Source organism: Mastacembelus armatus, chromosome 1, assembly GCF_900324485.2.
Source record: "Mastacembelus armatus chromosome 1, fMasArm1.2, whole genome shotgun sequence".
Classification (NCBI taxonomy): Eukaryota; Metazoa; Chordata; class Actinopteri; order Synbranchiformes; family Mastacembelidae; genus Mastacembelus; species Mastacembelus armatus.
In genome coordinates this window covers 14518215-14531851 of record NC_046633.1, presented here as the reverse complement: position 1 = coordinate 14531851, position 13637 = coordinate 14518215, and the positions used below count along the sequence as shown (strand labels likewise).

The following is a 13637-nucleotide window of genomic DNA, read 5'->3' as shown; positions in this document are numbered from 1 at the left end:
GTGGGGAATCAGTGTCAGTGGAAGAAAGTACAGTACAAAAAGAAACAGCAAAGGAGATTAGCATTGTAGGTAATGCACAATAAAAGGCTGCATTTTTGCTTTCTGGGAGTATGAAGTGGAAAAACTGAAGCTGCTGAAAATAGAAGAGACTAACATGTCATGCCACAAATTTCAGAGTTGGACTTAAGTGCATTGGAGTGGTTTCAGGGTTGGTAGGGACCAAAAGGTAATGTCGAGCATGGAAAAGGCAGAAGATTTATCAGAGTTATTATCGTTACCCCCCCAGTGTCTTTTTGTGGGGAGTGATGACTTGATAGCCATTAACATCATCTGTACATATTCTATATTTAAATAAATCTATTATATAGATACTGGCTGAACTATTGTTTGTCTCATTTCTTTGACTCTGTGTCTATAGAACACTATGTTGTGAAAAGGATTCCACTGAACCACAATGAAAAACTCGTATGTCTTGTGATTATAGGCCAAAATGTTGGTAGGGGTACTGAAAAATGCTTGGTGGCAACTGAATACCACACCATGACCTAGAATCTCCAGACGTTCTTTTCTAGAAGTTGGTAGAGACATTATCCTACTAGACTTACACAAATCTATGTCTGTGGTTGGATTCAAAACTTCAAAGATATGCTTGAACCACCAGAATGGCCCCTTTCAGTAACTTGTAAATGTCTAGTACTTACTGTGAAGAATACTGAGGCTAATAAGAGCCCAACAGAAAATATGAGCCCCCTGCTGTTAAGATGGATCTGAGGAGACAAACACAGAATGTTATATTGTCAAGGTTCTCAATGGATTTAAATACATGTTTAAAAACCATCATCAAAAAGAAGTAGGGCACAGGCTGTTACTCTGTCCTGATATACAGAGAATTACATCTTGTATTTAACCAGTATGCAGTTTCACATGCTCTAAAATTGTTTCCTTCGTGTTGAGAGCAATCAGCATGACAATTTACATGTAAGACTTTCCGAGTAAGGTGATAAACTGTGCCCAAACGTGCATGTTTTCTGTGTCTAATTTTAAACTTCCCTACATCACTATGCTGAATATTACGGAAAATTTTTTCTGTCCTTCATAAACACATTTCTGTTCTGCCCTAAGTGCAGCAGAATCTCCTTTTGATGAGGAACACTCACTTTGGAGCCGTAGTCAATGCAAAGTGTTTGCAAAGTCCAGGGCAGGCCCAAGCCCACCAGGATGTCAAACACATTACTGCCTATAGAGTTAGAGATGGCCATGTCTCCAAGACCTGAGGCAAGGAGAACAACACTCTTAAGGCCTGTGTTCAGGCAGGAGACAATAAATATTCTGCAGTGAACAGCCATTTAACAGATAAAATACTGACTTCATTTTCCTGTGGTTTGTCTTAGCAGAGTGTATTGATGCATGTGAGTGTACCTTGTCGTGCCACAATAACACTCGCCATGCAATCTGGGACACTGGTGCCTGCTGCTAGGAAGGTGATACCCATGATGACATCAGGGATGCCGAGAGTGAAGCCAATCACAGTCACCTGAAACCAAAAGGACTTCATCTCAGTACACTGTCCTTTATATAAAATCAACAGTCCACTCAATCAAATGAGATCACCATTAAACCAAGCTTCCATGTGGAATTACATTTCAGTTCTATAGTAAGTAAGTTTTGTGTATCTTCAGACAGCTCCTCTTCACGGTTCACATTTTCAAATGAATTTAGTGATCGATCAGCAGCTTTGTCCAGGATTCAGTTTGTCTGTCTGTCTTACAGAAAGAGCATGTTTCTTGCATTTTGTAAAACCAATTGTGGTATTCCACAAAGCTGGCTCAATAAACTTATAAAGTTAACTCTCAACTTGAAAACTTGGTTTTCGGTTTCAGAACATCTGATTGGAGATAGCTTACTCTTTAAGAGGCAAAGAGTCTGAGTTGGAGAAAAAAAGTCAAAAAGTTAACACTTATTCTGCACAGTCCACTGTGCTGAAAAAGTGCTGGAATCCTATTTGTTACATTCATTTATTGAAATGAATTCAGATGTAACCTGATGGGGACAAAGTGCTGCTGGCAGCAAAATGTGAAATCACACAGATATATGTTTATTTTTAGATCCTCATTGTAATTGGAATTTTTAGATCCTCTTTTTAGTTTCCATTTCTCGAAAGGAAAACTCAAAGTTTCCCTCAACTCAGGGTGTTTCTTCTTAATCCACTTAATACAGCCCAGGATGTTTTTTCAACATGTTAGTCAATGAAACTGACTAACCATCCAGACCATGACATATGAGAGGCCGGCGATCCAGATTGTGGCTGTGAGGAAGGAGACCATAAACCATTTCTCCCAGCGCCGCTTGGAACAGTTGGGCACGGTTAAGAACAGAAGTAGGGACAGTGGCCACATAGTCACCCACTTCAGCTTGTTACACGCCCCAGCTGTACAGAGAGAGAAAGGGAGAGCACAGCCATGATGCTGTCTTTATTTTAGTCTGGAAACAAACAATAAGGAACACTTTATCATTTTTATATCAAAACGTCATCTAGCTGTACCTGGCACTTTGAAAGGTACCAGTGGGCCACCATTATCATCTTCTCCGTCTCTATCCTCATCGTTCTCATTGTTATCATTATCTTCATTTTCATTCTCTGTCTCATTCCCAGACTCCAGTCGCTGAAGCCTGCACCTCCCGTTCAGGCCCTGCTCTGCTCTGCCCATCCCATTCTCCAGGCCCCACCTTCCCTGAGGCCTGGCTGCTGCGTCAGAGTCGCCATTGGTTATGCGGTTGACTCGAGTCTCTGTAGTGTTGATCAGTCTTTGTCTCTGGAAGTAGTTATGGAACATTATCAGAGACAATGTAAAGATACAAATGCAATAGTTCCTTGAATGCATTTGGACAACTTCCTTCTGAAAGCTTTCTTTACACCCTTTCTGGCAAAAGCACACATTTGTTTGTGTAGATTTGTATCCAGACTGAAATCTGCAGTAGACAGGTGTCTGAGAGTCAATATTGTACTAAAATATCCAAAAGAAAATGGACACCCATCTTATGATGTACCCAATCAGAGTTATTTAGCTTGTGGTTTTGCTAAGTCTGTGGTTTTGGCTGAATGAGAGCTGAGAAAACTATATTTCTCTCGAGGGCAGCATTGCAGTATTTCAGTGCAGCATTGCACCGTAAAACTATTTAATTCAACATACAATACAAGTACAATTGTGTGTACTCGTGTACAATACAAGTAAGCCAATGTATAGTTTGGTGTATTTGTACCTCATTGATAAGCATGCGAGAGGCCATGGTGAGGCGAGTCCTGGGGGAGAAATGACTGGTGATCATGATCCTCATGCCAGCCTCAGAAAAGGACAGCTGGTGGGGGTATGCAGACAGTAGCTCATCTACCATCAACACAGATGGCTTACAGTGAAAGTTAGCTGAAAGAAAAAACAGACAATATTCATCTGATTGTAGTGCATGTGTAATGTAGCTTTAAATTATTTTTAAAGGTTTTATACTGTTTCTACATTCAGTTTTCTTCACTGGTGTTTGTTAAAATTCCGCTGCTTGTAAATAATATTGGGAAACAATTTATGATCTTGCTAATATTATGTATGTAAGATGTGTATAAAGGACGACTTATAGAATATATCAGCTGTGTAGCAGAACAGTATTCTTGAGGCAAAACCTATTGGGCTAGAGACAACATGGCAGTCTATCACAAAGCCAACACATGAGGACAGATAACCAACATTCATATTCTCACCCGTACAGAATCTAGAGTTTCCTGTTCAAAGAAAATAGGGCACACTGGAAACTCACTGAGACTCTAGCAGAACCTGCAGACTCCATACAGAGGGGGAAGCCCACGGAATCCCAGATGTTTTTTTTAATTTGTATTTGGATGTATTTTCTATATGTTTCTACAGAATGTAGAATGTCAATGATGAGGTACCTGCTGAACTTATGTAATGATATAATAAGTAGATTGTCTCTGCATCAGTGACAAAAAGACACTTTTACTTAGTCCATACCGTTAGTATTTGGCACATACTGGAAATTAATCTTGTTTCAAAAATCACTGATGCCACTATCAGTAACAGAAGCTATTTATGTGCTGAAGTGAATTTTACTTTTTTCCCTCCATGTGACTCAGATCTGATCTTTTCATGGATGTGTGAACAAATCAAATTTGATTTTTTCAAATGGGTTCTGGGCCACCTTCATATGTGCTCCTGGATCAGATGCATATCTGATTTCTGACCATGCAACTGTTGTCAGGACAGTCTGATCAGAAATCATGTGGTGTTTTTTTATCTCACTCCTTTACACATATCACCTGTTGACAACAGGCTTTTGTCATCATTCAGTGTTGTTCCCTCACAGACCAGCAAATTTGAAGAGGAGAGCAACAACAGTGATGGGGTCAGTGGAGATATGAGAAAGGCTTAAATTTACCGAACATTTATGGAGAAGCTTCTATTAAAAATAGCAAACTTTGCGACTTGAATATTACATGAATGCAATGTTATTCTTGTATGCACAGGCATCAAATTTCAGTTAAACCTGTACATGTGTTGCAGTTTAGAACACACACAAGGCCAGATAGATGTCACTTAACAAACAGGGATGGGATCTGACAACAGGATTAGAATGGGCACTGTGGCTTGGATGTGCAGTTTCGGTAACACCTTTTCAAGTTGGCTTGTAATATCAGGACACAGTTTCAATTTGTCCACACGGTTCTACTTTTGGACATGATTTTAAAAATTTTCCATGCCTGAATTGCAATAAATGTGCAAAATCTATCAGTATTCTACACCAATTGTTTAATGGTGCCCTTGTTTGTCACCTTTTTCATTCTTATCAGTGGCTGAAACTGTTGTGGCCATAGACCACCAACCATGTTATGGTAGGGTAAGATGCCAAAGTCCTTTTGGAGAGGTGTCTAAATATATAAGACCACTTCCTTGAGGTTCTTTTATTGCATCACATCCTGGCAAACATCCACCAACCAACTACCACCTGCCACTCCAGGTTCTCTTCACTGCCTCTTCAGCACACTCCAGAGAACACGTTACCAAGGCCACTGGTTGTCTCTGGGGCATCAGGCAGAGAATCAGATGGAGAACATGCTGACATAGCAGGCTGTGCCAAAGTAGAACCTTAGCCATCATCCCAAACTGCTATTTTCTATTTTTTGCCTCATACTGCATATTAACATTGAAGGTAGTGAGAAACCTGCAAACACAAGATTAATATGCAGAAGTGTTGGGAGGTCAGAACAGTCCCTTAAGGTCCCAGGACCGAAGAAATAAAGCAACAGTAAGGACAATGATGTTGCAGCAGCCCTGGATTGGTTTTCTTTATGCTACATAAGACACTGAAAGCAACTCCCCCACTCCACTGACCCAGATGCATATAGCTGCACCAGGCTGCAATGATCAGCTGGCCAACTACTGACCTTGGTTTTAAGAACTGAGTTTAAACAAGGCAGCCACTGTACCAATAAGCTCATGTTTGCCAGCAGATATTCAATTTATCCAAGTTTCTCAAACATCTAGAGGTGTACATTAAAAGTTTTAGTTGAAACCTTATTGCTTATTGCTTCATCATGTTGGGGAAGTTCTTCTTGACAAATGAAGGAACAAGGGATATATTTGTTGCATTTCATACAAAGAGAGCACTCAGAACTCTGCTATTGTATGATAATGTACTGCCCAAAGTCAGACAGCACGGCCACACATTAACAGGAAATCAAATCAGTTCTGATGCACAGAACATGTCTTGGTAAAGTCATCCTTGATTTCATGGAGCAGAATAAAAATAGATGAGAGGTGGTGTCCCAGCAGCCTTTACGCAAATTGAGTGTGGTGAGATCAGCAGCAAAAACTTGCAGAGCCCTGATAGAGGGCAAAGCCTGGGAGAAATAGAACAGACTTTGATACCTGTCTTGAGCAGGACTGCAGTAGCATCACATGTGACATCATCCAGGTCAGTGCTTCCTGTCAGCCCATTAGCCAGATTCACAGAGCTCTTCTTTCGTCGGTTAAAGTAGCGTTGTGCCCTGTTGTTGAATCTAGCAATGACAGTGAAGTGAGTGAAGTGAAGTTAGGTACCATAACCAATCAGTTTATTTATTCAGCATTTCAAGGATGACACTCACTTCATGATGAGGATGTAAACCGCATACATGAGAATCAGGACAAGAGACTCCCACCTGCACACAAAGTCAGTAAAATTTGTAGAATGATTCTGAATTTAAAAAAACAAACAAACATATTTACTGATTAAACTGCAATGAATATTACGCACCAGCACACCTTCTCATCGTAGATGAACTAAAGAGGCCAAACAAAGAGGAGACAAAGAAAAAAAATAGGTATGGGAGACATAAATAGCTTAAATAGCTTCTGCATTTCTACATCTACTCCACTAGAGGGCATGACCAATCCAGAGCTCATGACCAATCTAGAGCTCAGGCAGCACCAAAAACATTGAGGCATGACTTTTAAACTAATTCCAATGTTTAATTAAAGTTAAAGCAATTTAGAGACAGAAAAGCACTGCAGGCACAGATGTGTATTTTTTTATTTTGCAGTCATATATAAGGTTTCTTCTGTAGCAAGCAGCACAATGAATGTACATATAAAAGCATGGATAATACCTGATTAATCTGTTTTTTGTGTGCATGATATAAAAGAACATGTTTCTAGCCCCTGGCATGTTAAGATATCTGACCATGTTTTATCCAATTCCATATTACATACTAACTAAATATACTGTGTACAACATTCGGTATTAATCTTTATGGTGCACTGTTAGCAGTTAGCATATATGAAATGAAAACAACTTTAATGTGATACTAACAGCTAGCATGCAGTGCAAAATGTTTTCTAAACATTTACCGTAATACAAATCTATGTGAGCAGAGCTTTCAGTGGTAGAGGAAATATTCATGTCCTTGACTTAAGTAAACGTACTGATAACACAATATCAAAAACTTAGGGTTCAAAATTTCACTTAATTCAAAGTACATATGCAATATCAGTAAACTGTACATAAAATATCACAATTAAATGTACTTGCCCCATTCAGCATTATATTTGTATATGCATGTAATATATTATTGGATCGTTATTAAATATGTGTTAGCATATAAAATAAGTGGAACTTTACTGTTGCGTTTTGTTGAGATGAAGCTATTGAATAATTCAATCACATATTAGTGGGTTGTTATATGTTTTTCGTAAGGAAAATCTTAACTTGTGCAGTCCTGTGATACACAAGTGATCTGTCTGGGGTGTACCTTGCCTTTCGTCCAGTGTCAGCTGGGATTGGCTCCAGACCCCCGCGACACTGGCTGTGGCAGGATAAGTAGTAGTAGATGACGGGTGCATGGATCTTAACCTGTTAAGTTCCTTTTTGTCCCTTTTACAGGTTGAATATACTGCATAATGAAAACCTGCTAAAAATTAAACTGTAGTGTTGGAAAGTAGCTAAATATATTTACTCAAGTACAAAACTTTACTTGAGTATTTCCATTTTCTGTTTGTTCTTTTGCTTAAGTAAAATTTTGAATGCAGACTTTTCCTTGTAATGGGGTATTATTTCACTGTGATGTTTATACTTTTACTTAAGTAAAGGACCTTAGTACTTCTTCCACCACTGTAAGAATGTATTACACCTTAAGTCTTTCATAATACTTACACGCTACACACGCTGTATAGACACACTTTACTACATGGAGGTTTGCTGTGATTGAAAAACTATAAACTAAATCTAAATCTACACTGGTTAAAACGGCCGAGGCAGAAGGTCCAAATAGGCTAATGATGCTAAAGCTGAGAGCCTTAACTGCATTTTCAGATTAGCCTAATATACTTTACCGTGACAGTGTAAGTACTTCTCCATTTTCATGCAATCAATGCATGTGATCATGTGTCCTGTGTATTTGTGCGTACATCTGTTATATCTTACCACAATGAGAGCAGCGATAGAGAATGTGTAATAAATGGAATCACGGAGTAGAGCCCAATGAGATAGCTTCACTGCCTGCAATAAAAAGAAAAAAGATACGCACAGTTCTAAAAATAAGTATACAGCATCAATTCATACATTTTTATTGTAATACCTGGCCTTGCTGCAGTTAATGCAGCCCTGTGATAGAGAAACGCCTCTGATATCATTAGCATACTGATGTAAACAGAGGAGCTCTTAAAGTGACCTCCTGAACCACTGTTAGTGAAAAAGTCAACTGCAAGGTTTAACCATCCTACGTAGAAAAGGTGGTGTGTTTATCATCTTTATATAATCAGATACAATGCAGGAGCCCACAATGCAGTGACTAACACCATTACACTCTCCCACACAACCACCACACTCCATATGTATGTGTAGAGTCAGGGGTCACATTTTGAATGCGCCACTCCCAGCTGTGGAATCGCATGCTGCTGTGCGATAGTGGGCAAAGTCACAGCTTAAAAAAGCTTTCAGTGTTTATTTGTACTCTGTCTCGTTGTACAATAGTTCTTTGTAGAAGGAATCTACTGAGAATTGTAATAAACATTAGTGAAGTGCACTGCTTGGTTTGAAGATGATCTTACCGAACCCCCTATCCCTCCAAGCCCCGCCTGCCCTTCTCCCTCATTATCTCACCATGATTACATAATGCACAATCTGGAATTGCATCATTGCTTGGAGTCCAGTGCATATATTTTTCAAAGCAGAGAGCTTATCCTTGTACTCCGCTCATTTCCATGTCAGATAGCATCAAAGACAGACTGCACCATGTTATCTCTGTATCTCATGTACAACACAGTACCACAAATGTAAAGGAGAACAGAGACACAAACAACGTTTTGTGATCATTCTGACGTGAAGTTGCACATGGCATTGCATAAAAACGTAGCAAAATGGAACATGTCAAATAGTCCTTCATTCAAATAATGAAATAAATAAAATAAATAAACTGTACATGCTTTTCAAGAATATCTATAAAAATAATCCTAAATATATATATATACATATACATGGTTTACGTGTATGGAAGATATTTTTTGTCAGGGTAACGTAATGATCCATCACATCTAATTACTCCATATAATAATAAATATTATAAAGCCACATTTTGTTATTTGTTGTGGTGATTCATGTGGTGCTTCGTTCGATGTGCTTGTTCCTGACTGGTTCATGATGAGCACCACATCTGATAACAAAACAACACATCAAGTAACAAAACACCTTGAACAACAAACCACCACATCAAAAAATGAACCACCACAACAAATAACAAATATGGCTTTATATTATTTATTATTTGGAGGGGTAGTTTATTACTTGCTGGGCTAATTAGATATGATGTTTCATTATATTAACATGACAAAGATAGCTTCCATAAACATGTCCTCTGAAGCTGTACTTTGGGGCAGTCAGACACATGAAGTCATGCATGCATAAATCAACAGTGTATATGTGTTGCCTGAATTCTACTTATACTTGTATGCATGAGATCATTCTACCACTTTTTGTTTATATGACTGAATACTAAAGGTGACATTAGGCTGCTGGTTGTACTCTGAAAATGTCACAGATGCTTGGCTGCAGCAGAGTACGCTGCTATGACATCATACCTGGCCGGCGAAGAAACCACACACACCAATGATGCAGAGAATGTTAAAGACGGCTGAACCCACGATGGTCCCAACACCCACGTCACCTTTGGTGATGAACACCCCTAGGGAGAGAATGAGCCAGCACACACACACACACACACACATACAGTATGCATGCACGCACAATATACACACAGACACACACACAGCATTATGACTCCATAGAGAGTGAAGATGAGTTGTACACTACTTCACTTATGCAGCTGCAGTGCAGCATCTGGGCACTGACTAACAGATGTCACATAACTCCATGTTGGTCATGCATCACTCTCTCTCACACACACACACACATGCCCACAAACAAACATACGGAGGAAGAAGAGAAGAAAATCTTTTTTAGAGGCCAAAAACCTCTTGGCTCTTAAACCAAGTCTGTATGTATGTATAATGTATAATAAGTATTATGAGATGAGATGAGATATCTTTATTAATTCCTGCAGGGAAATTCAGGAAATCTTGTAGTGAAATCTATTTGATTTCATATAAGTACCACAATATTATTATAAAAACATATGGCTTTTACTCCCCATCATTGCTATAGTGTTTATTACATAATATGACTTTAATGTAATTCCAATGTGATTTGGTATATTGAAAGCCATGTTTGTTTAGAAAGACATACATACTTCTTCCATAATGCAGCTACAGTATTACAGCATGTGTTTCAGTTAAAAGCAAGGAGGTAAAGAGACGGCTGCAGTTATTGCACCTATGACGGATGTGAAGAGCTCAGGAGCAGAGCTGCCAGCGGCCATAAAGGTTGCACCTGCAACATCCTCATTAAGATGAAGACGCTGAGAGAAAAGAGAAGAGGAGACAAATATAAAGTTAATTCTTCAACAGGAAATAGCTCCTGCAGTCAGAGACATACACAGTACATCAGTCACTGCCTGACTTCTGACCCTTAAGCTGATCACAAAGGTATTTCCTGAATCTGGTATTTTACCACTGTTGAAACCTCTAGAAGAAGAAAAACTAATTTGTGTAATAAAAATTGATTCCTATGTCTCCCTTTTTACTGAGAATTAGTAACACATTATTTAGTAAGATACAAATAGAAAAACATTTTCCCAAATGTCCATCAAAACCCCGATTGCTCAATGTTGACATTTCCTTCAAAATGCTATACATGACTGTAATTGATAAACGCACTGCTTAAGACCTCATGCTCATACCTCACATATCTTTTCCAGGGAGGGGACGAAGTAGTCATCACAGACCAGAGCCAGGGCACAGAACATGTAAATGGTCTGTGGAGAGACAGTGAATAATAAATATTACAGGGACCAATACAATATGAATGCTGCATAGAAGTGAATTTATACATGTGACATAACACAGAGAAAACTTCCTTGGCTTCCTTGGGTTCCTGCTGAATATTTAAATATGATGTATATTGTATGTATATTTAGATGATCTGTCAACAGGAGATGTTTTTTTTTATCACCTTCCATGTCCTGTTTTGTAACTTCTATTGTAAACAAGTCTCTGGAGGCACTTGGAATATTATCTGAAAAAATAGTTCTCTGTTAGATTACATTTGTATGCAAATTACCATGAAAAATGAAACAAGTGCACTAATTAAAGGCTAAAGAGTCACAGATCTGATCCATGCAAATACAGTGCAGTGAATCAAACATTAAAAATTTATGAACAATTTAACTGTGGGAGCACATTATTTACATTTATAGTAGGGAAGTGAGTTTTCACTTTTAAAACAGACTAGCATTTAAAAAGCCCAAGAGTGGAGGATATTTCTATTTATATTTTGCAAATGCAAAGTTACTATGACCCATAGAGTGATAGTCACAATGGCAACATTTATAGCAAATATACCAGTTTTAAATATGGTGGCATTTTCCTTTATGAGATCCTTAATTTACACAGTATTAAGATAAACTTTGACATTTACCAATATCTCCCTTCTAAAACTTTGATTTCAGAGACACTTTCATCATTCATATTTGCTTTGGTTATTGGTTAGCACATGCAACATTTCCTCTTTGTCACATAATTGATACAAGACAGAGTACCAGTACAATAAAAGACGCTGTCATTCCAAAGGATGGAATGACAGCTTGCAATGATCAAGAGAAATCTCAGGTAGTGATGACAGACTGGCTGGAAACAGGTGAACAAAAAAAAAGCCATGAATATTCTTACATTTTGTAATAATGAAGCCTATCAAAGGCCAACTTTGACAGCAGGAGAGTGAATATTCCTTTTTCTTTTAATGCTCAGATCAGAGTCAGATTTAACTGTGCACCAAAAGTTCCTTCTATTTCCTAATTCTGAAAGCAGGTGAGAGTGAGCTGAACTACCAAAGATCTGCATAAGAGCTATGACTGGACTCACACAGTAAACGATTTTTAGTGTGTGTGTGTTTGTGTGTGTGGGCGTGTGTGTGGGTGTGTGCGTGCCTGCTATAAGCCCAAGCCCATCAGTCCCTGAGGTGGGGATTTGTCAGTTCAAGGCAAGCAAAAGGTCAAAGGTCGCATGTAATCCTGAAAACTGGGTTTAATCTGGATTCTGATTTAGAGGAGGGTATAGAAAACTACAGCTTTCATCTCCATCTAAATCCTACGGCAGCTGGGTGTGAGCATGTGTCTATATCAGTGGATGAGCAAGTGCCCATATGTTTTGTGTGTGAATTGGACCAGCAATTGGAAATTAATTACTGTAATAAAATTCAGTAAAGCTCTAATTTAAAGTATTTAATAGTTTTCTGCCTTTCAGATGACTACAACACCAGAAACATACATGAACAAGAATCCCTGCATGACGTTGGGGTCAGTTCATAAAAGCTTTGCTGATGACTGCATCATGGGATAATAGAATTTTTTTTTTTATCAATATCCAGTGTTTAAACCAACATCCCTGAATTTAGACCATATGTTGCTACAGTACAAATACAGTATATCTCTGGCAATCTAAGCTACATGGTTACATGACATCTGTTCTGTAATGTATTATTATTATTTTTAATAGTAGTTTTAGATTTGAAGCTATTTGGTTTAATTTTTTTTTTTAATTATTAACAACAAAATAAGTGCTTATAAGTTCTTTCAGAAAAAAACAGTACAGGGAATTGCTGCAGGTAGAGAGGTATGGCTTCCAGTACATTTATCAGCTATATTGGGAAGTTTCAGTTTCAATTAATTTCATCCTGTCACTGAAACTCTACAGGGCTTATGTGTTTTGTCAAATTTAATTGTTGTGATAATGAATGTATCTGAAAGCGTTAGTAGCTTACTGACAAGATGTTGAAAAGCAACATAGGATATACAACCCCAATTTAAAAAAAAAAAAAAAAAAGTAAAGTCTAGATTGAAAACATAACAAATGTTTAAACTAAGAAAATGTACCATTTTAAGAAAATATGGAAATAGGGTCATTTTGAAATTAATGGCAGCAACATGTCTCAAAAAAGGACAGAGGCAACAAAAGGCTGTAAAAATAAGTGGTACTAATAGGAACTGGAAGAACATCTTGCAACTAATTGGGATAATTGGCAACAGGTCAGTAGAATGATTGAGCATAAAAAGAGCATCTTACAGAGTCGGAGTCTCTCAGAAGTAAAGATGGGCGCAGAGCTTCACCAATATGTGAAAAGCTGCATCTACAAATTGTCGAGCAAGTTCAAAATAATGTTCCTCAATGTAAAATTGCAATGACTATAAATATATCATTATCTACAGTACCTAATACCATCAAAAGATTCAGAGAATCTGGGGAAATCTCGGTGTGCAAGTGACAAGAACGAAAGGCAATACTGGATGCCCGTGATCTTCTGGCCCTCAGACGACACTGCATTAAAAAAAGACATGATTCTGTGATGGACATCACTGCATGGGCTCAGGAATAATTCCCAAAATCACTGTCTGTGAACACAGTTCACCGTGCCATCCAGACACACACGTTATTGCAGAAGAAGCCATATATGAACATACTCCAGAAATACTGCCATCTTCTTTGGAC

General features: G+C 38.2%; 1 protein-coding gene across 1 annotated transcript in view; it reads right to left on the bottom strand.

Moving 5' to 3' along the window:
• The window catches only part of LOC113128174 (sodium/potassium/calcium exchanger 3-like), a 44777-nt gene that overhangs the window by 2804 nt on the left and 28336 nt on the right, over positions 1–13637 (bottom strand). Inside the window, exons 4-16 of the mRNA XM_026303284.2 lie at positions 10835–10909; positions 10369–10453; positions 9618–9721; positions 7966–8040; positions 6301–6326; positions 6152–6205; positions 5934–6064; positions 3262–3422; positions 2543–2813; positions 2262–2428; positions 1420–1534; positions 1158–1270; positions 702–767 (exon numbers count right to left, since the gene is read on the bottom strand). Coding sequence (XP_026159069.1) covers positions 702–767; positions 1158–1270; positions 1420–1534; positions 2262–2428; positions 2543–2813; positions 3262–3422; positions 5934–6064; positions 6152–6205; positions 6301–6326; positions 7966–8040; positions 9618–9721; positions 10369–10453; positions 10835–10909 — 1443 coding nt within the window. The remainder of the gene's footprint in view (positions 1–701; positions 768–1157; positions 1271–1419; positions 1535–2261; positions 2429–2542; positions 2814–3261; positions 3423–5933; positions 6065–6151; positions 6206–6300; positions 6327–7965; positions 8041–9617; positions 9722–10368; positions 10454–10834; positions 10910–13637) is intronic.